The 25,408-nt window shown below is 37.9% G+C and overlaps 1 protein-coding gene across 1 annotated transcript in view; it reads left to right on the plus strand.

The window, feature by feature from the left end:
- The window catches only part of TRPM3 (transient receptor potential cation channel subfamily M member 3), a 725,609-nt gene that overhangs the window by 462,348 nt on the left and 237,853 nt on the right, over positions 1–25,408 (plus strand). Inside the window, 1 exon segment of the mRNA XM_036738414.1 lies at positions 17,958–18,132. Within this exon segment, the coding sequence (XP_036594309.1) occupies positions 17,958–18,132 (175 nt within the window).

Genomic DNA, 25,408 nt, shown 5'->3' on the forward strand with positions numbered 1-25,408 from the left:
TGTATCGTCTTGGGTCAAACAGATAGTAAATATGAAAATCGCAATTTGAACTCAAGTCCTTTGACTCCAACATCACTACCTTTTCCCTTAAATGAGTCTCGGATGGAATTGTAAATGGAGCTCTGGCCAATGGCAGTTGAGAGTCCACTTAGACCAAAATGGTATCCAAGAGGTACCCTGTTTCTTCAGATAAGAATAGTTTTGGAGTTGGTGTAGAAATGGTGATAGTATTTGAGTGCCAGATAAATGAGTCTGGTTTTTAAAAAGCCATATATGTTTACTTATTTATAAATAGTTAAGCTTTGGATTTAAGCATTAATGTTTTTCAAACTGTTTTCTTGTCAAAACATTCCTTTGAGTTTATGAATATATGATGCTTTCACTTTTCCTCCCCTCATATCCAGGTTCAATCATTCATTGAAAACATTTTCTTTTCTTTTAGTGTCATTTTCATTTTAATAAAATATTCAGGGGCAGCTAAGTGGCGCTGTGAATAGAGCACTGGCCCTGGAGTCAGGAGGACCTGAGTTCAAATCCAGCCTCAGACACTTGACACACTTACTAGCTATGTGACCTTGGGCAAGTCATTTAACCCCAATTGCCCTGCCTTCCCCCCTCCAAAAAAAAAATAAAATATTTATCAATAAATTTTTATTGAATGCCTACCACAGTAGTGTGCAAATTAACTGGAACAAAGCAAAATATTTAAAACTATTGAATAAACCTGGAATTTTTCATATCTTTACTTTTGATAGCAATATATCCACCTCTTGATACTGCCACTTGTCATTCATTGGGTTCATGATATTTTATTCCTTGATCCCCTATCATGAAACTATACTTTAGTTACATGACATTAAATATACCTTTTAAAAATAGCACATTTTTTCCAAGCCTTATCTTATAGCCCATAAGTTTTCTTTTAAAAAAAAACTTTTATTTCAATTAACATGTATTTATTTTCTCTCCCTTCTCCCATATTTTTTTTTCATTGGGATTTAAATCAACCAAGTTCTCAGGCCACTGAAGCATATTTATCTCCATCTACTAAATAGGTTACTTACCTACTATGACATAAGGAATAGTGCTAGGTCATGTGGCAGAATTCCATCTCCATTTGGGAATTTCAATGATCTTGAAATAAATATGTCAGTATATTTATTAGACCTTATAATTCCTTCAATGGGACAGAGACTTCTGGACTCAATGGAAATAAAATATCGCACCCCATCCCCCATTTTTTTCTGGGATATGAAATTTTTTACAATCTAATGAAGATTCCCAGATTTTACATACTCACATAGACTTCTTTGGATAACAGTTTTGACATGGTTTGATCCTGAATAAAAAATTAGTTTCATCAGTAAAAATTACCTTCCATCAGTTTTCAATATTCCAGTCTTTACACTGGCTTTCCCATGGCAAGCATTTTTTCTCCATAGTTATGATTACTGGTCTTGTTACTATTTTTCCAACTTTAATAAAACTATTCTTCCTGATAGAGGAGTCAGTAATAATCACTTTGGTTGAAGGCTGGGACTTCCTAAGGTAAAGGTATTCAATGTACTTTGAGAATCTACAAGAATAAAGGTCACTTAGGAAAAACAGCTCTGGATTACAAGTCCAAGTTTAAGTCCTGGCTTGGTCACTTACTAGCTTAGGTGATTAATTTAACTTTTATGAACCTCATTTTCCTTATCTTAAGTAGGTCCAACCTGAATTATTCATTGAAGCTCACTTTTCAGTTGATCTTTCCACTCCATAAAAAAGTACAAATCAGCCTCTTTCCTGTGTTAGAATTTTTGATAACTGTTTAATATTTCATGTACTACTGTCTTGGATTTTCCAAATATCATTTTAGGGCCCATTAATAGAAATATACAGAGAACTGTGGCCAGATTATGACCCAGAAATAATTTGCATCGTTACAACATTTACCAGTTTCACGCCACTGAGTTCAGGTTTTTTATTCATCTCAAAGTAAGGACAGGGACATTGCAATAGAACAATGGTGCTATTAAAATAGAATAACATGCCCTCCTTCCAAAAGAATGCAGTAGACTGTATGTGGATGGACCCTCATTATCCAAGTTGCATGCTTCAATTGCAAAATAAAAATATTTGTGAAAAAACTAAATGGCTTTATTATCAATTGAACATTAGAAATGTTCTTAGGTTCATTCTCTTTATAGAAGCCCAGAGTACATTTTCATTCCACTCTGAAGTACTTCTTTTTGTAAAAGAAAAAAGACATTAAAATATCTATCCATTTGGCCACTAGTATTCTCATATTCATCTCTGAATATTCTTGAAGTCAAAACGTTTGTCACATGCCAAGAAGCTTTTTCTTCTCATTCTTCTACATTCTAAGTGTAAACCTTGTACTTTATAGATTAGATCACGGTTTTGTTTTTTGTGTGTGGTTTTTTTGGGGGGAACCGGGGGAGGTAGAATAGGCCTACAACTAGTTTGCAGCCATCTCCAGTAACATGGCCTCTATGCTGTTCCTCACACAATACACTCCAACTCCCAACTCAGGTATATTCACTGGCTGTCCTCCATGCCTGGAATTCTCCCTCTCCTCATCTCTGCTTATGGGCTTCCTTTGCTTCCTTTGATTCTCAGCTAAAAGCCCACTTCCTACAGGAGGCCTTTCCTGATTCCCTTTAATACTAGTGCCTTCCATCTGAGATTACCCTCAATTTTTCTTGTCTATACACTCTTTGTACATACAGCCTATGAGCTCCTTGAAAGCAGAGATTTTTTTTTGCATTGCTTTGTATCTGTAGCCTTTAACTCAGTACCTGACACATAGTAGGTACTTAATATTTGTTGACTTGACTTGACTCGTAAACCTGTACCGTATCTTCCTAGATCCTGCATCATATATCTAATGCATCAAGACAGATCCTATGACCATTGTTTGTATTTATTCATCTTCATCCATGTTTCTTCTACAAGACACCTACTCGGTCAGTTTGATGACTCTTTAATAGAGCTTAGAACTTAAAAGGAGCTTTTTTCAGAACAATCCTGTAAGTTATGGTGTACATGTGTTATTACTCTCATTTTATAGCCAGTCAACTAGTATTTATTTAAACTACTATGTGCTAGGCACCGTGTTAAGTACTGGGGTTTCAAAGAAAGGTGAAAAATGTTTCTATTCTTAAGGAGTTCACAATCTAATTTGGGGGAGCAGGATGATACGCAAACAGCTGTTTACCATCTATTGAGGCAGAAGGGGTGTTCCAGGAAGACTAGCATGTCTGGCGTGAGGTCTTGCTGAGCCCTTTTCAGAGCTGCTCATCAACATTTGGTGTCCAGCTTCACTCAGTGCTCACCTATGGCTCCAAGAAGCTGTAGCACACGCAGCAGGCACATGTAGGTAAACCGTCTCTGCAGATGGGCTAAACCAGGTTGAGGATAACCAATAGGCCTCAAATCTGTCAGTGAGTTGGAGGGATGTCTACCCCAAGCTTAGAGCTTGGTCAGACATCAAAGATGTCAAGGTCACCCACTGCATCCCAGCCATCCTGACTTTTGTCTTGCCACTGGACTTTGATGACTCTGAAAGAGACAGTGAGGCTGATGACTTTGTCTGCCTCACTTGTATCCAATTCACTCATGAATCAAGACATCATCCCATGAAGTCATTGGTCTACTTTGAAAACAAAGAACAAACAATAACATGTACAAACAAGATACAGTCAGGATAAATTGAAGATAACCAAGAAAGAGAAGTCACTAAGATTAAGGAGGACTGAGAAAGACTTCTTGTAAATAATCAAACTTTAGCTATGACTTGAAGAAGGTAGGCAAACTAGGAGGTGGAGATGACAGGGTCTTCTAGGTATGAGTGATAGTGCATGAAAACACAGAGTCTGAAGATGGAGTGTTTTGTTCAAGGAAGAGCAAGGGAGCCTGTATCACTCGATCACAGTTTTTGAAGTAGTTTAAGGCTCTTAGAAGACTAGTAAGATAGGAAGGGGCCAGGTTAGGATGGGCTTTAAAAGCTAAACGGAGGATTTCATACTTGATTCTGAAGGTAATAGGGAGCCACTGGAGTTGTTGAATCTGGTCAGACAGACTTACGCTTTAAGAAGAAATTATGGACAGTAAGGATATAGGAAGTAAGGGGAGACTTGAGGCAGGAAGACCAACCAGGGGACTATTGAAATAGTACAGGTATGAGGTGATGAGGGCCTGTACCAGCATGTGTCTGAGAAAAGAAGGGGGAATATATGAGAGATGTCATAAAAACAACAGGATTTGACAACACATCAGAAATGGGGATGGGGTTAGGATTAGAGATGAGGAAACAGCTTCAGAGAGGTTAAGTGATTTGTCTACATTTTTTGTTGTTGACTGGTCTGTTGTGTCCAACTCTTTGTGACCTCATTTGGGGTTTTCTTGGCAAAGATACTGGAGTGGTTTGCCATTTCCTTCTCCTGCTCATTTTACAGATGAGGAAACTGAGGCACACAGGGTTAAATAACTTGCCCGGGGTCACACAGCTAGTATGTGTCTGAGGTCACATGTGAACACAGGTCCTCCTGACTCCAGGGGTCCAGTGCTCTATTCACTGTTCTACCTGGCTGCCCTGTCTACATTTAAAGGCTTGTACATGACAGGACTGGGACTCGAACCCAAGTCTCCAGACTCCATTTCTGATGTTTTTTTTTTAATTTGTTTGTTTATTTGTTCTTAATACACAATGTTATGGTTTGGCTATTTACCAGGGGGTGCAGTGGATGGGCCTGGAGTCAGGGATACCTTAGTGCAAATGCAGCCTCAGATACTACCTGTATGACCCTGGGCAAGTCACTTAACCTCTGTCTGCCTCAGTTTCCTCCTCTGTAAAATGTGGATAATAATAACACCTACCTCCCAGGATTGTTGTGAGGAGCAGATGAGATAATAATTATAACTGCTTGACATACAGTAAGCATTATATGGATGTTAGCTATTATTATTATCATACAATGCTCAGATAAGAAACATATAAACTCTAAGTGCTGTATTAATGTCAGTTATTATTACTATCAATATGTCACGTATGTGTTGACTTAGACACTGACCCTGTGATAATCATTGGCCTAGGGAGCTCCCAGGTGAGGAAACTCCCTCTACCAATACAAGGAAGCACCTCCTCTGTGTTCTTAGAGAGTTGCCTGAAGCACCGAGGGTTAAGTAACTTGCCAAGGGTCACCTATATGTCCGAAGAAGGACTTGAACCCAGATCTTCCTGGCTCTGAGGCCAGCTCTCTACTTACTATTCCACACTGCCTCATTATATGTTAGTGTATGTTACATAGAATATATATGCCCATATAAGGCTGAATATCTGTATTATTAACGGGACTGAGAGGGAAATGCAACCTTTCTTAAGTTAGTTCTTTTATGCCAAAATAAAAATCATTCCTGAAAAACTGATTTTGGTTCTTGAAAACAACATTTTCCTTGCCTCAATTCTTCAACTTCCAACCTGGTCTTATCTTAAGACAACAAGCATATTCCTCTATTTTTTTAGGCAGCCTGGTCCCCAGTACAAATTAACCTTCAGTAGCAATATGTGATGCCCAGGAGAAGTAGCCTCTTGGGAGGCTATTTTCCATAAAAAAAAACTAGCAGCCGATATTTAATCCACAATTAGAGGCCATCCCCAAATCTAGAGTCCTTTAAGGCATCTGTTGAATTTACAATTGAAGCCCAGATGTGTTTGTGGCTAAAATGATTTCCAGAGTTTCTTCCAATTATATAATCTCAAGTTAATTCATTCAGCAGGTATTTGGCTTCTCTTAAAAATAAACTGACTCAACATAACTCTGAAATGAAATTCAAGTGAAAAATCTCGGGAAATGGCAAGCTAGCATAATTCAGTGGTTATGATAGAAAATGAAAAATTTTGATCATTGAATGAAATTAACTTTTTTCCTCCCAGAATGAATTACTTACAGAGGACCCCAGAGAGGTTTAGATTGTGTTGATAATCTTTCCTGGTTATTTAATTAAAGAGTTTATTATTCTGAGACATATCTATCCCGAACAGCACTTTCAGAAGCACCCAGTGATGTTCTCTCAAAGTTGAGCATAAATTGCCTACTTCCTCAGATTTACTGTGCTCTTTGCTTTTATTGCTCCCAAGTCAAAAAGACGTATGCTGTAAAAAGTGCTCCATACACATTAGGTTTTCATGAACTCTTCTTTATGGTACTCCTAAAGATTTTTTTTTCCAATAAGAAACACAGAAAGGAAAGAGAAACTATGTGGTACAAGTGAAATTTGTACCACGAAATTTGGAATTAGGAGACCTGGGTTCAAATGCTGAGTTTCTTTGGGCAAGACTCTTAAATTCTCTAGGCCTCAAGTTCTTATCAAGAAAATTAGAGAGTCACACAAGATTATCTCTACTGAAAATATTTGACCCTATGATGTTTGTTCTACACCAGTGAAGGCCCACAGGACACTTTCTATTCCCACTCCTTTGGGAGAATTTTCTGAGATCTCAAGCAACAAATGGTAGCTTAGAAAATGATCTCCACCTTAAGAAATTATATTACCTTGGGAAAGCTTAGCTTATCTACAATACTGGGCATTTTCCAAAGAGTCAAAAACCTCCCACTCAGCAGTAGTTCTGCATTTTAAAAAGCCATTATAGAATTGAGAAGGCAGCATTATACAGAGGTAATAGCATTAGTTTTTGAGTCAGAGACCTGGTTCAAATACTTCTCCTAATCAATTACTCCCTGTAGGTCATTTACTCTGTACCTCAGTTTCTTCAACTTTAAAATGAGTGAAACTGTAAGAGATAATTGCTGAGGTCTCTTCCAGCTCAAAACCTAGAAGTCTAATGATGAATGAAGAAATGATTCTCCCACCACATACCATAAAACGACAGTCACCCTTCTCATAGACCTACCTACAAGTTTTCTCAGTTTGTTACTTAACCTTTTAGTACCCTAAGTAAATTTCTAAGAATATAATTTTTAGGTTTGTCCATCTGCATTGGTAGAGGGCATTTCCACACCAAGTCTCCCTACACATAAATAAAATCACAAAGTATTACTAATTATGAAATAATTTGTCTCTGAACATAATAAAAATATTTTGTATAATATGAATAATAATGGTATTTGGTACTGCCTAAGTTCTTATTTTAACAGAAAGAACTAATGATGCTTCATCTACAATGCTCATTAACAGAGTATAATTTAAATTACAGTATAATTATAATTTTATCATTATAGCATATAATATTAATACCATATAATAATAATACAATAATTTTTAGCAATAAGCTAGTACTGGGCTTCCAATAACAGATATGATTGACATGCAAACATTCTCTTATCTCACAGTTTTCCTAATGTTAAGCCATGAAAGCCTTATTGCTTATCGATCTAAAATCATAGAATTTTGGTGCATGAATGTACCTCAGAGGTTATCTAATCTGTACCTGAGCAGGAATCCCCTTTCCAATATCCCAAGTGGTCATTAAGTCTCCACTTGAAGATCTACAATGATAGAAAAATCACTATCCCCCACCCTCCACTCATCTTGTCAGTACATTCCTCTTTTGTGTAACTCTCCTTGCTGGGAAGGTTTTCCTCTCGTCAAGCTTAAATTTATCTTGCTTCAGCTTCCATGATTTCTCCCTTATTCTTTACTTCAAGGACAAAGGAAATAAGTCAAAATTGTTCTTTATGTAATAGCTCTATAGGTACTTGAAAACCCATCTCATATTCCCCCAAATTATCTATTCTCCAGCCTAAGTATACCCACTTTCTTCAGTTCCTTGTCATACACTGGCATCCTTGTTGTGAGAAATATTTCACAGAAGACCCTGCCTTTGCAGACATACCTAAAATCCTCTCCTTCCTCATTTCCATCTTTTGACTTCCCTTGCTTCCTTCAGTCCTAGTCCCTTTAATACCAGCTAAAATCCCCCCTTCTATAAGAAATCTTTCCTGATCCCCCTTAATACTAGTCCCTTCTCTCTGGATTATCTCTAATTTATCCTGAATATAGTGTGTTTGTATGTAGTTGTTTTCATGTTGTTTCCTCAATAGACTGTGAACTCTTCGGGAGCAGAGATTATCTTTTGCCTTTCTTTGCATCTCTAGCTCTTAGCAGAGTGCCTGGCACATAAAAGTTGCTTAACAAATGCTTATTGACTCATTGACCATCTGGATTCAAGTACCTTCAACATTTCACTCACTATTTGTAACAATAATTTGGCTAGCAGCTGTTGTGAGGGTGAAAGACCAACACAAGACTAACAACACGAAGGCTGCCAGCACAGGTTCTTTGATCTGCATTACTAAGGAAAGCAACTTTAAGAGGTTAACAATCTAACTTTAATCAAACGTACATAGATCATTCACTTAGTTCAGGGAGAAACCTGAACTTCAGAGCAAATATAAACAAATTACAAACAGAGACAATATAAACAGACCAAATCACAATAGTTAGTTACCAGAGAAGAACCAATGGGTTTGGGTTAGCAGAGTCGGGGGGCACTTACAACAGCTTGCTCAGAGTCTCAACACTCCTTCCATGAGTGAGCCCCAAAAGTCAAACACCAAGCTCTGATCTTATATACCTGTCTCAGGGCCCTGGGGCACTTGATTACCTCAATGCTGAGAAGCACTCAAAGAACGGTGAAAAGTCCCATTTTGCTGGCCATTACATTTGAAAGGCAAGATTCATCAAAGGTACTTAATTACCTCGGCATTCCAAAGGAGAAGACTACAAAAAGTCGTGCCCTGATTACCATTATATTATCTTAGAAACACTTGGAGAAACACTCCAACACAAAAAGATCCCATTTTACCTGCCCCATTCAAACAAAGGCCAGAATCATTAAAGGCACTTAAGAGAAGAACAGCAAAAAGCCCCGTCTGATTACCACTATACCCTTCCATGAAAGTAATCCAGTTTGTCAATGATTAGTATTTCTGATGGATAGTATTTTTTATATTATAAATAAAAGAATAGTAAGGAATAAGAAATACAGAAAAGAAAAATTCGGAAGTTAATGTGGGGAGAGGGGTAGACAACATGAGCCTTGGTTTTCCTTCTGCTCACATAAAGGATGCTGCAGATTGGTTGAGGGTATGTATATGTGATTAAAAAACCAAAACATTAGATCCAAAAAGGGATGATTGATTGGGTTGTCTTGCCCATGTTAATAGCCAGTTCCAAGTACAGCATAAGCAATCTGTTCAACCAAGAAAATTTTCCATATTTCAGGAAATCATGGTGACAAATACATTGGCAGAAAATCAACTGGTAATTTCTTAATGTCTGCACTGGCCCTCATCCCAAGCTAAACATTTAATTAAAATATGTGATTCAAATTAGTGCATTCTATTGCAAGGAAGGGAATTATCCTGACAAAATAGTAGAGCTAGAAAAGCTTTTTGGAGTCTATTTACTTTCCACTGATTCAGATTATTTGGGAAAAAGAAGATGGAAATTCTTATCCCAGAGTTACCCAACTTAGCAAAAGTTGAGCTATCCCTTATATGTATTGTCCAAATCAGTTCTTGCTTTCTGTTTTTACCTTGTTCTTACAGATAATTCTGAACTTCTCAATAAGATTATAAACTCCTGGGTGACAGTTAACTTGCCTTGTTTATCTTTCTACCTCCTTCTGGGCCCAGCACAGGGCTTTATATAGGGCTTTATATATACTCCCAAGTTCACGATGATTAAATGAGAGAGCACAGTTGGGAAATTCCTTATATTGACGCAACTTTAAACACTGGAAAAGAGCAGATTTTGGTATTTTGCTTGGCAACATTACAACATGTCAAATCTTCCTTTAGAAGAAGTAGACTTTCACAATAATATTTTGGATAATCAATCATCAAGGTGGTTTTCATATAGTAACTGGCTCAATCCTTGCAGCTAGGTGGTGCCATAGCACACAGGGTGCTGTGCCTGGAGTCAGACAGACTCATCTTCCTGAGTTCAAATCTTGGCCTAACTGTGTGGCCTTGGGCAGGTCATTTAACCCTGTTTGCTTCATTTCCTCATCTGTAAAATGAGCTGGAGAAGGAAATGGCAAAACACTACCCTATCTTTGCCAAGAAAACCCCCATTGGGGTCACAGAGTCAGACACAACTGAAAACGACTCAACAGTAAAAACAGTCCTCACGATAACTTGAAGGGGAAGAAATATCTCTTTCTTTGTCAAAGATACTATCAAAACAATGGATCACTTTTCCTTCCACTACAAAAACCAAAAGAAAAAACAATATTGGGAAATTTTCCCTGGTAGTCCCTATAAATATAATTTAAAATGCCATTTGGAGGGTTTTTTTTTAAAGTAAACTGAAACCTATCCTGCACAATACATTTAAAATTCCACTTCAATAATATTTATTTAAGCACCTACTATCATCAGATTATTATACTAGTTTGTATCAGAAACAAGATGAAAAACAGCACAGTCCCTGCTGTATAGGAGCTTATAGTCTGCTAGAAGGATGAATGTACAGTAGAATATGACTAGAAAGTACATGTAGTCCAGCTGTGTCCTTTTACAAGTGAGGCAAGTGAGGACCAGGGGGCTCTTGTTGTGTTTGTCCTTCATTCTCAAAGAGGACCATGACATCAGAAATGATGACATGACTTGCAATGGACTTTGATTTGAGGGAGCAAGGGCTGTGCAAGGTCACCAGCCTCACTTTCTCCTCCAGAGCCATCTGGGTCCAGTGGCCAGATATATATGTGTATATGTATGTGTGTGTGTGTGTATGTATGTACATATATATATACACATATACATATATATATATGTGTATATGTGTGTGTGTGTGTGTGTGTGTGTGTGTGTGTGTGTGTGTGTGTGTATATATATATATATATATATATATATATATATATATCCAATAGGTACTTGAAAATCCAGGAATGGCAGTAAGGAAGAGACTGAAACCAGAACTATAGAGATGATAATCACCTACACAGAGATGATAATTGAAGTCATAGAAGAGGATAAGATTTCAAGAGGAAGAAGGTAGCTGGAATATTTTAAAAAGAGTCAAGGACAGGGCCTTGGGAAACACCCTCTCTTAGAGGGCAAGAAGAGGAGATTAAATGAGTGGGATCAGTCAGAAAGGTAGGAGGAAAAAAGAACCAACGAAGCACTATTTTGGTGCAACATGACTTTGCACCATACCTATAGATCGACTGAAAAACCACCAGTTTATCACTCCTTGAGAAATGCTGACCTGGAGAACAAGATGGTAGAAACTTTCTCTTCCAGCATTGAAAGAGTGAGGTCTTAGTACTTAAAAACTAAAACTGATGGTGCACACATTGTGCATTATAATTTCTTGGTGCTATAGCAAGGAACAAAAACGTTTAACATCAAAATCGAACATAAAGCTATTATTTTCTGAGATGGAAACTTCTCAGTCCTTGGGACAAGACAACAATAACTTTTTCTTTTCTAAAACTTAGCAAATAGAAAAAAAACTATTTCAGCTTGGAGGATAATTATTAATAGTTTCATGGATGTGTTGCAGCTTTGTGATTATTTTTTATCTGCCCATTTTTGCATGCCAAACAGAAGTCCACTCTTTACTTCCTTATTTCACTCAAATGTTTTTCAGATGTTTCAGTAAGAATTCTATGTGTGGTCCCATGCTGAAGAAAAAGCAATCAAGCCAAATACGCACTGGCAATGGGGTTTGGGGCTAGGATAGGGATTTCACCAATGTAGAGAATTCCTGGTGTGAGATTCCATCTATCAGTGGAAATTGGTGACTTGCTTTTTAATCTCTCATCTTAAAAGAGATCCACAGGGTATATACATCGTGACTTGCCCATGTTCACGTGGCCAGCATGTGTTAAATATGTGTTAAAGCTGGACTTGAACCTAGATCTTCCTGATTCAAAGCCCAGCCCGTACTTACTACCTATAAAACCTTGGGAGAATCATATAACTTCCCTGCATCTCAGCTTCCTCGTATATGAAATTAGGGACTTGGACCAGATGGCGTCTGAAGCCCCTTCTAGCTCTAGATTCTTGGATCCTCTGGCATCTACTATACCGTGCTGCCTCTCAGGATACCTATATGTTCATTTAAAATAAATTCTGCTACTTTCTCATCTTATCAGTAATAGCCATTAAATTATGAGGCAGCTAGGTGGCACAATGGGCCTGGAGTCAGAAAGACCTGAGTTCAAATGCAGCCTCAGAAACTTAGCAGCTGTGCGACCCTGGGCAAATCACTTCACCTCTGCCTGCTTCAGTTTCTTCGATTGAAAAGAGGGGGGGCGTAATAGCACCAGTCTCAACTGCCTGTTCTGAGGATCAAATGAGATAGTATTTTTGAAGTGCTTAGGACAGTGTGTGGCACATAGTAGGCACTTAATAAATGTTTGTTCCCTTTCCTTATGACCATTCCCAATTTAACCCAGGTAAAACAGATGCTGAAGCTAAGATTCCATGAAACCCTCTGGTGCATTTCAATATATATTAACTGAACACCTGCTGTATGCCCAATACTAGGTCAGACATTGTGAGGTACTGCAGCACCTAATTTCTAATTGATGAGTAAGTGTAACATTTTGATCAGGTGATTTAAAAAAAAAACCACTGAAATAACCAGGACTATTTATTGTGGGTTTGATCATAGTGGTGACCCAATAATCCTGTTAGCAGGATGGCAAACCACCTTAAAGAATTGAATTACCATTCAGCTGAAATTACCCTCTCCAAAGTTACCAATGATCTCTTAATTGCCAAATATAATAACTTTTTTTTTTAAAAGCCTCACCTTTCTTGACTTCTCTAAAACCTTTGATCACCTTCTTCTGGATATAAACACCCTCCTCTATAGCTTTTCATGACACCTTTCTCTCCTCCTATCTATGTGACCCCTCTTTCTCAGTCACTTTCATTGAAGTTTCATCCATGTCATGCCTCCAACCACGAGTATCCCACGGGGTCTGTTTTCTTGTTCCACTATACTTTATCAGTTGTTGATCTCAGAATTCCAACATTTTTTATCTTCATGCAATTGATTCCTAGATCTGTGTATTCAGTCCTAATCTCTCTCTGAATTCCATCTTAAGCTCAACATGTCCAAAACAGAAATCACTAACATTCCGCCTCCAAAACCCTCCTCTCTTCCCAAGTTTCCTGTTACTCTCCAAAGCACCACCATCTCTCAGTCACCCAAACTCACAACCTTGATGTCATTGTTTATTCCTGACACTCACTCATCCCACATGCAATCTGTTGTCACAATGTGCTCTTTCTATCATTGTAACATCTTTCACATAAATGTCATTTCCTCTCTTCTTACACAGCCACCACCCCAGTACAGACCCTGATAAGCTTTGACCTTGACTATAATGCAGTACCCTTCTAATAGGTCACCCTGCATCAAGTCTCTTCCTGATCCAATTTAACCTTTGTTTAGTTGCCAAAGTGATTTTCCTAAAGTTCAGGTCTGTGTGTGTCATCTCTCTATTCAACAATCTACATTAGCTCCTTACTACAATCAGAATAAAAGAGAAAATCCTTTTTACCATTTAAAGCTCTTCATAACCTGGGTCTTCCTACCTTTCAGTACTTCTTATACCATGCTCTCCTCCATGCACACTACAATCCAGCTTTACTGGCTTACTACTCCTGTACCACAACATTCCATCTCCCAAATCTATGCATTGACACATCATTTCTGCCTATCTAAAATACTTTCTTCTCACCTATGCTTTTTAGATTCTTTTTTATTATTAATTTATTTCTTTTTAGTTTTCAATATTCATTTCCACAAGATTTTGAATTCCAAATTTTCTCCGCATCTCTCCCCTCCCCCTACCTCAAGACATTGTGCATTCTGATTACACATTCCTCCAATCTGCCGTCTCTTCTATCACCTCCCCTCCCCCTTCTCTTATCTTCTTCCCTTCTATTTTCCTGTAGGCAAAACAGATTTCTATACCCCATTGCCTATATGTCTTATTTCCCAGTTGCATGTAAAAACAATTTTTAACATTCGTTTTTAAAACTTTGAGTTCTATATTCTCTCCCTTCCTCCCTATCCACCTACCCTCATTGAGAAGGCAAGCAACTCAATATAGGTTTTGCATGTGTAGTCATGCAAAACACTTCCATAACAGTCAGGTTGTGAAAGACTAACTATATTACCCTCTATCCTGTCCCACCCTCCATTTATTCTCTCTTTTGACCTGTCCCTCCTCAAAAATGTTTGCTTCTGATTACCCCTTCCCCCAATTGGCCATCCCTTCTATTATCGCCCCCCCCATCCCCTTCCCACCTGCTTTCCTGTTGGGTAAGAAATATTTCCATACCCAATTGAGTGTGTATGTTATTCCCTCCTTAAGCCAAATCACATGAGAGTAAGGTTCACTTATTCCCCCTCCCCTCCCCCTTCCCTCTACTGTAAAAGTTCTTTCTTGCCCTTTTTATGTGAGATGATTTACTACATTCTACCTCTCCCTTTTTCTTTCTCTCATTACATTCCTCTCAACACTTAATTTTGTTTTTTAGATATCATCCCTTCATATTCAGCTCACCCTGTGCCCTCTGTCTACATATATATATATATATATATATATATGGAGAGGGGGAGGGAGAGGGAGAGGGAGAAGGAAATAGATTCCCTCCAACTACCCTAATACTGAGAAAGGTTTCATGAGGTACAAATATCATATTTCCATGTAGGAATGTAAACAACTCAACTTTAATAAGTCCCTTACGGTTTCTCTTTCCTGTTTACCTTTTCATGCTTCTCTTGTGTCTTGTATTTGAAAGTCAAATTTTTTATTCAGCTCTGGTCTTTCATTGAGAATGCTTGGAAGTCCTCTATTTCATTGAATATCCATTTTCCCCTCAAAGGATTATACTCAGTTTTGCTGAGTAGGTGATTCTTGGCTTTAATCTTACCTCCTTTGACCTCCAGAATATCATATTCCAAGTCCTCTGATCCCTTAATGTAGAAGCTACTGAATCTTGTGTTATCCTGATTGTGTTTCCACAATAATTGAATTGTTTGTTTCTGGCTGCTTGCAATATTTTCTCCTTGACCAGGGAACTCTGGAATTTGGCTGCAATATTCCTAGGAGTTTTCCTTTTGGGATCTCTTTGGGAGAGAATATAGAACTCAAAATTTTAAAAACGAATGTTAAAAATTGTTTTTACATGCAACTGGGATTCTTTCAATTTCTATTTTACTCTCTGGTACTAGTATATCAGGGCAGTTTTCCTTGGTCTTGGCTCTCTTCTTGATCATGGCTTTCAGGTAGTCCAATATTTTTACATTATCTCTCCTGGATCTATTTTCCAGGTCAGTTGTTTTTCCAATGAGATATTTCACATTGTCTTCTATTTTTTCATTCTTTTGGTTTTGTTTTATAATTTCTTGATTTCTCATAAAGTCACATTTGCTCCATTCTAATTTTTAAGGAATTATTTTCTTCAGTGAGCTTTTGGGCCTCCTTTTCCATTTGGCCAATTCTGTTTCTTAAGGCATTCTTCTCCTCATTGGCTTTTTGGAGCTCTTTTGCCATTTGGGTTAGTCTATTTTTAAAGGTGTTATTTTCTTCAGCATTTTTTTGGGGCTCCTTTAGCAAGCTGTTGATTTGTTTTTCGTCATTTTCTTGCATCACTCTCATTTCTCTTCCCAATTTTTCCTCTACTTCTCTTACTTGATTTTCCAAATCCTTTTTGACCTCTTCCATGCCCTGAGAGTAATTCATATTTTTCTTGGAGGCTTTGGATGTAGGATCTTTCATTTTGTTGTCTTCTTCTGGTTGCATGTTTTGATTTCCTTGTCACCAAGAAAGTAAGATTCTATAATCTGTTTTTTTTTCTGCTGTTTGCTCATTTTTCCAGCCAATTACTTGACTTTTGAGCTCTTTGTTAAGTGGAGGGTGTACTGCCCCAAGCTTCAGGGATTTTGTGCAGCTGTTTTCAGAGATATTTCTAGGGACCTGTAAACTTTCAGTTCTTCCAAGGTGGTATGATCTTAGGAGAGGGGTATATTCCTCTCCAAGCCTGTGCTCTGGTCTGTGAGCAACCACAAACACTCTTTTCTGCCTTGGAACTGTGAGGAGGATTCCCTCTCCACTTCCACCACAATCTCTGCCACGCCAGCACTCTTCCTCATCTCAGGACTGCCACCGAGGACTATATCCCAGGGAGAGAATCCTGTCTCATGACCAGCAAAGAGATCCCTGCAATCCCCCTCTGATCAGCCCCTCAATTCCCCCACCATCTGTAGGCTGAGAGATCTAGAAGCCACCACTGTGGCAGCAGCTGCCACCACCCTGGGGCTGGGCCCGGGGCCGGACCATGCCCTTTCTCACTGACTTTTGAAGCTGTCTTTGGTTTTTGTGGATTCAGAAGTCTGGAAACTGCTGCAGCTGCCAGCGATTCAGTCTTCTAAGGCCTCTTCCAGCCCCATCTGTGCTGGCATGGCCCACGGAGGGCTGGCGTGGCCCATGGTGGGCTGCGCTCCTCTCCCATCCTGGTGCAACAGACCTTTCCTGTCATCCTTCCAGATTGTCTGGGGCTAGAAATTTGTTTCAGTCTGTCATTTTGTGGCTTCTGCTGCTCTAGTATTTGTTTAGAGTCATTTTTACAGGTATTTTGAGGGGTTTGGGGGAGGGCTCAAGGACATCCCTGCTTTTACTCCACCATCTCGGCTACACCTGCTTCTTAGTTTCCTTCGAGACTATTCCTACCTTCTGCCTTTCCCAGTCCCCTTTGCCTCTCTCTGAGATTACTTTGCACCTATTATCTATTTGTTTCATGCTAATTATACTTCTATGTTGTCTCTCTCATTAGAATACAAGCTTTTTGAGGTCAAGAACAATATCTTCACATATGTATATCCAGTGATTAGCAGACTGTCTGACACATTTAATTCCTTATGAAGTGCTTGTAGACTAACTAGTCTGGATAAGCAAGTGGAACTCGTTATTTTTAAAAATAGCTATTCCTACATTATCTCATCTCTGTAATATTAGGTGCAGGGTCGGGATTAATATCTCCATTTTATAACAAGGAAAACTGAAATGTCGAACAGCTAAATGATTTGCCCAGGATTGTACTAGCAATGTGATATAGAAAGGGTGCTGGATTTTAAATTAAAAGACCTGGGTTCAAATTCATGCTCTGTTGCTTACTACCTGTTGTGACCCCAGGCAAGGTCCTTCATACAATAATGATGATGATGAAGAAGATGATGATGATAGCTAACATTTATATAGTGCTTACTAGGCGCCGGACATTGTGCTAAGTTCCTTACATTTATATTATTTGATCCTCACAACAACCCTGAGAGGTAAATGCTATTATTATCCCCATGTTTAAAGATTAGTAAACTCAGGCAATAGAAGTTAAGTGACTTATCCAGGATTACACTGCTGGTAAGTGTTTGAGGCCAGACTTGAACTCTGGTCTTCTTGACTCCAGGCCCAGCACTATCCACTGAGCCACCTAGCTGCTCCATCATCTCTCAGGGCCTTAATTTTTTCCATCTGTAAAATAAGAGTACTTTAGTAGCTGACCTCAGAGATTAAAAGTCTGAAATTTTCATGTTTTAAGTACTGTCTCTTGGGTTATGACTTTTTTTTCTTTTTGCCATTAGTCTGGTGCTTTATGAAAGGACCACAAGCACTTTCTCTCAATAGCCATCCACGGCTATTCCATAGAAAAGCATATTGTTATTCCTTACCTGATACCAAGGCTAAGCCTGCTGGTCTCTCTGATGTGGAAATTCTGGTGCCAGCTAAAGAGCCAGTTTTAAAAATGTTTCCTCAGTAGTTTATCTCTTCAGATGCTGTCCCCTTCCCAGAGCTTGGTAACTGCAGTTTACATTTTTGTTTGTTTGTTTTCTCTTTGTTTCTTTTGGTGTGCTGGGTTTGCGTTCTTTTTTTCCCCTCTTCTTTTCCTTTTTTAATACAGGAATCGGCCAAGGAGTTCCTGTCGTGGCCCTCATTGTGGAAGGAGGACCAAATGTAATCTCCATTGTTTTGGAGTACCTTCGAGACACTCCCCCAGTTCCCGTTGTTGTTTGTGATGGGAGCGGACGGGCATCTGACATCCTGGCATTTGGGCATAAATATTCAGAAGAAGGCGGGTAGGTAATTTGTTAAGACACATGTCAGAATGCATAGTTCTTTCCATGCACAAATTACTTTTGAAATCTAGGACCTAGCAGGGTTTGTTAAATTTTTCTTGGCTATCTCAATCTAGCCTAGACTAATTCTGATAGAAAAAAAATGGAGGCCACCTAAGTGCCATCATATTCATTAGGGATACATCCAACACAGCCACTGCAAAAGAAAATCTCATGCAAACGATGTCATATTGTACTGAATATACAGAGGGAGACTGAAGTGGGGATTATAAACAAATATAACCTTTTCTTCATGTTTTTCTTTCCTTCCTTCCTTGCTTTTCCTGTAATGGAAAGATAGATAGAGCTAAGACCAAAGGTAGGTAAGGTTAGCTAACCCCCCATGGTTACAACATTCAAGGAAGGGCAGCAACGGTCACTTGTTAATATGACTTTTTTTGTTAATATTATTTTTTATAAATATACAGGGTGTCCTAAAAGTCTTCAAGCCAAGATTTTTGATACACTCTTTACTTATTGTCATGTCAGAGGACTCCATTTTCCATGGCACATTATTTTATTTTGTGATGAATCAAGTTGCATGTGTTAAAGTGAAATCTCAAAGGCCTTGGGGTTGTCATTTTTCAAATCTTAACAAGGATGAAGAGTTGCCTCGTCGCAGCTCTGTGGACAGGAATTAGATAGCAATACACGTAGGCGAATGCTTACCATCTCTCTCCTTTTGCTAGTCTCAGATACCTAGTGCTCCTTCATTTTCTTCTGGATGTCCAAAAACTTTTTCCCCCACCTCAACCTGTTTCAACTCATCCCTAGAGACAGGGCAGTGGGATGGGAAGAATGCTGCCCTTGGAATCCTAGGATCTAAGGTTCAAGTCTGGCCCTTGAAATGAGGGGGTTAGACTAGATATTCTCTAATGCCCCTTCCAGCTCTAATTCTATGTTGTTACAATCATGTCTGAGTTTGACCTGTGCCCCCAAAATGTTTCCTTCCTTCCAGACTGATTTGACTCTCCTAAGCCTCAATTTCCTCTTTTTATAAAATGGGAATAGTAATCATATTTACACACCTACCTCAGTAGCTTGTTTTGTGGAAAGAGCTTGGGGCCATAAGGTGCTTGGTCAACCCCATTATAAGAGCTATTATGATTATTCTGGGAGTATTGTTGTTCAGTCATTTCAGTCATGTCTAATTCTTGGTGACCCCATTTGGGGTTTCCTTGGCAAAGATACTGGAATGGCTTGCCATTCCCTTCTCCAGCTCATTCTGCAGATGAGGAAACTGAAGCAAACACAAGTTAAGTGACTTGCCCAGGGTCACACTGCTAGTAAGTGTCTGAGGCCACATTCGAACTCTCTCTGATGCCAGACTTAGCGCCTTATGTACTCTGCCATCTAGCTGACTGAGAGTACTGAGCAGAAATTAATTAGGTAATTATCAGATTAAAGCAATTCACAGTAAGGTATGAATGATTCTTAACCCTCCCGGATGCATGTTTACTTCAAAAGAATGAATAGCTGATGAAAATTAATGTCTGATTGATGGGATGTGTAAGGGAGATATTGCTTTTAACAAGAGGGCTTTCCTAGTTCAAACTGACTCTCTCTCCCCACTCCAATACCCAACCCTACCACCTTATTCTACTGTTAACCAAAATGACTTTATAGTGTCAGAATTGCAGCAATAAGTCATTCATCCATGGAAGAGGCATTAGACTTGTTCTGGTTATTGATGGGGACATCAGAGAGACAGATTTGGACTTTCAATAAGGAATAAATGATCAGTCAGTAGAGTTTTCCAAAAGTTAAAATGGGATGTCCTGAAATGGGCATGCTGTTACTGGAGGTCTTTAAGCAAAGACTGGCCATTCACTTATAATTACAAATTCTTGTTTGGTCAAAGGTTGAATTATATATAGGAACCTTTGTACTCTAAGATTTTATGGTCAATCGACAAGCATTTATTATTTGCCAGGTAAGCTGCTAAGTTTTAGGGATTGTTGTTTTTATTCAGTCACATCCAGCTGAATGGGGTTTGTGACTCCATTTGAGGTTTTCTTGGCAAAGATACTGAAGTGGTTTGCCATTTCCTTCTCCAGCTGATTTGACATATGAGGAAACTGAAGCAAACAGGGTTAAGTGACTTTCCCAGGGTCATAGACTGTCTGCTAGTAAGTATCTAAGGCCAGATTTGAACTCAGGAAGATGAATCTTCTTGACTTCAGCCCTGGCACTCTATCTACTATGCCATTTAGCTGACCCTAAGTGCCTGGGATACAAAGGTCAAAATGGAACTTTTTCTGCCCTCTAGGAGCTTATGTTCTCTAAGGGGGATCCCAGCCCACTTCTTCACCTTTTCAAGCACCCCTCCACACATGGGGCTTGGCAAAACACAGTCACTTAATGAGAAAACAAAGTGGCACTAAAAATTTTACAACTAGAAGTAACAAAACCAACCAATGCAAATGACCTATCATATAATTTTTCTAAAAATAATAAATGGGATTGAAATTGTGGAGGGTCATGGATATCCTGCACAATTTCTACAGTGAGGAGAAAGGGATGAGGGTTCCTTGGGATTATACTGCAATTTGCTTGCAAATCACTTTAAATTCATCTTAGCCTCTTCCTTGATAGACTAATTTACATCCAGGAAGGGTGCCCTGTTGATCAGCTAGAATTCATTAAGTGTCTACTATGTGCCAGGCTCTGTGCTATGGGCTAATGATAAAAAGAAAGGGAGGGAAAACAGTCCCTGCCTGCCAGGAGCTCACAATCTAATGGGAATGACGGCCTTCAAACAACTATATACACAAATAAGATACAGACAGAATAAATCGGGAGTAGTCTCAGAGGGAAAGCATTCTTGCACAAGGAGGGTCGTCAGCCCTGAAGTATTCCATCTATACTTAATCAAATAGTGATCTTTATTTGATCCAGAGTCTTCAAAGATATTTGTCTTTGTGGGACACTATTTACCTCTGTCTCCCTTGTTTCAAAGGCAACAATATAATTTGATTTCTGTAAGGCAGTAAAGAGATCTTATGGAATGTACTGTAGATATCCCTGAGACCATATTTCTTGCTATTTAAAATATTTTTTTCCATTGAAATGAATACGTAAATTGTCTTCCAGAAAGTTCAGTTCCCTCTTGGACATTAGCAGAACTGTCATGGGGCATTTCCAAAATATCAAAAATTAGAGAAAATTTTAAAACCTGGTGCATGTTGTTCTGCTCTGTACTGCAATTTATTGCTTGCAATGTATTAGGCTTTGTATATTTCGAACTAAAAAGTCTCTAGTAATTGAATTCTCCCAAGTTTCCTCTGTAGCATAGTATATGGAATCTTTGAGCTGAAAGGAGCCTTGCAGGTCAACTGCTCCCTAGGTAACAGTGGGGTAAAAAGTAGCAGAACAAGGAACTGTTCTATCTTGAGGAAATTTGTACAAAAATATGACATATTAGGAAACAGCTTCTCCCCTTGAACCCCAAAAGCCACTGCCTCAGGGAGGTTCCTTTTCTATTCTTGGCTTCCCCCATTCGTAAAGAAGTAACTGCAGACTGATCTGGGGTTCAGCTGTGAATGCTCATCCCTCTCCAGCCTTGGGTTTGTTGCTTTACAAAGCTAATTACAAGTGAACTATAACAAAATGAAGTAAGAATTTTATGATGTGGGCCATCTGGAGACCTGCCAGATTTGATCCAATGCATTTAGTCAGATAGGAACAAACAGCCTCACAAATTCAAGAAATTTAAAAAGTTATTGCAATAAAAGATTGTTTTGCAGTACAGTCAGGTTCTTCCCTACTGAAAAAAAAGTTGTCAGATTCAGAATTCATTTGCCAGGCAGAAATTCTCTTTAGATTTGCCACAAAGTTCTTACATTGCGAAGCAGATAATTAAGCAACACTTCAGAAACATCGCCATCATCATTAACATGTATATATTTACATATATACATATATTTAAAGAGCAGAAGAAAGTTATGTCTATATTCATCATCAAACAAAAAGACTAAGTCTGTATTTTTTAAAAAGTCAGGAAGTAGCTTTAGTACTTTATAAAAACAACAATAATTGTTTATTTAATTGTATTTTTTCCCATTTTACCCAGTAGTTTAGGCTTTATAAGTGGCCTACATCTGATCAACCTTGATAGCAATGGTGATACCTTGCTTCTTGAATGGGTTTTTTCTAAATACAAAGAAAATCTAATGATGCATATTAGCAGTATTTTGACATGTTGAAGTAGATAAGCTATACTAAAGGGGTTCTTATATGTGTGTTTGTTAATATATCTTAGTTTTATTTTTTATTAAGAGAAATCTATTCTCTCTCCTTCCCATTCTCCAGGAAAAAAAAAATCCCTGTAACAAATCCATGTGGTTAAGCAAAACAAATTCCTTCATCAGCCATATTAGACATATAAATATAGATAAAATAGATAAAGATATAGAGATATCATTGTGCACCCTAAATCCATTACCTCTCTATCAGGAAGTGGCTAGTATGCTCCATCATTGGTCCTCTGGAATCCTGAATCTGGAGTCATGTCATTGATCAAAATTCTGACAGTTTTCAGAGTTGTTTGTTTTCACAGGGTTGTTGTTACTTTATAAATTGTTCTCCTGGCTTTGCTCATTTCATCCTTCTTCAGTTTATACAAGTGTATAAAACTGCTCACTTTTTGCTTTTTGGCAGGGCAATTGGGGTTAAGTGACTTGCCCAAAGTCACACAGCTAGTACATGTGTCAAGTGTCTGAGGTCGAATTTGAACTCAGGTCCTCCCGACTCCAGGGCTGGTGCTCTACTCACTGTGCCACCTAGCTACCCCAAAACTGTTCATTTTTAATAATACTGATGTAACAGGACAAATCGTTTTTCTGGCCCTGCTCACTTCACTCTGCATTGGTTCAAGTAATTCTTTCCCTTTTTCTTTGAAATCATCTATTTCCTCATTTCTTATACCACATATATGCATATCGAAATATGTATAACATCATACATTATTACATATAGCACAAAGTATTATTTTTTATGTAACAGACATTAACTATTCTATATTCTTACACTAAATTGATGTATTTGGCACATATTAATTTATTGTAGCATATATTAATATAGTATTTGTTACATTATTATACCACAATTTGTACGTTTATTTATTAACACAGAACTTTTCCAAAAGGCCCAATTTGTGAAAGTTTGCCTTTATGGAATGAAACACAATTTTACATTTGGGGCTTCAGTTTCAAATTCTATCAGCAATTCAAATACTGTATGAATTAAAATGAGAATTCATTCTTTGCGGGGGGAGGCATGAAATAACACAGAATAAACACTTGAAAAATTTAGTTTATGGATCATGGATTTTGAGGGAGAAGAGATCTCGGAGGGTCAGCCCTTCTCATCCCCCACACCATTTTACAGACAAAGAAACTGAGGTCCAGAGGGAATAAGAGTTAGTCAGGATTATACAGATAATAAATAGAAGAGGAAAGATTGGAACCCAGATCTTCTTCTGAATTTGAATCTAGCACTCTCTCCATGGCAGTCAATGCACAAATAATTATTTAGCACGTATTACATGGTGTTTGTCCCTGGGTATACAAAGATAGCAGTGAAACAGTGCCTGATCTTGGAGGTGGGGGGGAGCAGACTATCTATCCATCTATCTATCTATCTGTCTGTCTGTCTGTCTGTCTGTCTGTCTATTGTCTATCACCTATCATCCATCTATCTAATCTGTCTATCTATCTATAATCAATCTCTATCTACCTGTCTGTCTATCTATCTACCTACTTACCTATCTCTCCATATATATGCATTTATATATGTATAGGTATGTAGGTAGATGTATATGTGTATGTATATAAAAATACATGATAATTTTAAGAGCAAGGCATTGGAATGTCAGGGCTTCAGTAAAGCCTTCATGTAGAAAGTGGCATGTAAACTAAATCTTGGTGGAAATTTAGGTATCTAAGGAATGTGCAATTTGTTCCTTTGGCAGTTTAATATATACTAGACATATTTATACTAGAATTATATTTATATTATATAATTCTTTGCTTCTTTTAATATTTATGATTGTTCCCTTTTGCCTTTGAATATCCTGAAACTATTACCAAGAATATAAATCTGAGAGTGTAAATATAAGAATAAATTAACTTTGGAAATAAATTGCAGTGGACAGAACTGAAAATCTTTTAGCTATAAGATTGTTTGCAGCTGAGAAAGATAAACTTTCAAAATACAAATACAGCCTCTCACAAGACAAACTGATTTTTATACAGTTCATGTGAAATTACCAATTCAGTTTTTTTTCTCTTTTACATTTTTCCCTTCCATCTCTGCTCTTGGCCTTATACCATCAGAGAAATTGACCAACTCCATCTTTTCTCTATAGATGAAAAATTATTTCCATCATGAAACTGAATTGTCTAATGCTCCTGCTTTAAGATTTTCAATGAGTCACAAAATAACCTCAAGTCATTCAACATGGCTATATTTCATTAATATTGTCAAACTGTTCTTTTAGAAGCTTAAGTCAACACTATGCTTAACATATTTATTAATGTGACCCAAGTGCAATTTATGTATCATAGCTATCCTTAATGAAAATACATGATACTTTTTTTTTTTTAGTAATGGCTGGATTTAGGGCCTGACTTCTTACCCTTTTGAATATAAGGAATTCCATTATCTTGCTTTCAAATGGTAGACTGATTAGCAAGAACATTGTGCATGTTACAGCCCTTTGAGCAACTAACTCTTTTCCATTCTATCCCCTGCAGAAAAAGATTGTAGGTGCAGAAAAGAATTCAGGCTAGCCCCTAATTCTTCCCTCAATAAACAAATCCCTGCTGTCCATCAAAAAACTGCAATGTTTAAAAAGCTGTGTGATATAAAATACCTACACTGAAAGAACCTGGAGAAAGTTTCCAGGATTTATTTTAGGTAAATTTTATTTCATCCATTTTTATCAAATATTTACCTAAACATTATATGTATATGTATTTTATCCAATCACTGTCATTTCTGAGTCTGTACCTATTGCTGTTTACCTAGGTTTCTACGTAGCTTAGTCTTAGGATCAGAGATTCAGAGCCAGAAGGGACCTCATTATTGTTCAGTCATTTCAGTCTTGTCTGACTCTTTGTGACCCCTTTTGTAATGAGAATATGATTGCATTTTGACACTTTAAAATTGGTATATCACAAATCACTTTATTCAACTGGTTTAAATATTCTTGCTCAACATAAGGCACTGGCAAAGA

The sequence above is a fragment of the Trichosurus vulpecula genome, chromosome 9 (genome assembly GCF_011100635.1).
Source record: "Trichosurus vulpecula isolate mTriVul1 chromosome 9, mTriVul1.pri, whole genome shotgun sequence".
NCBI lineage: Eukaryota > Metazoa > Chordata > Mammalia > Diprotodontia > Phalangeridae > Trichosurus > Trichosurus vulpecula.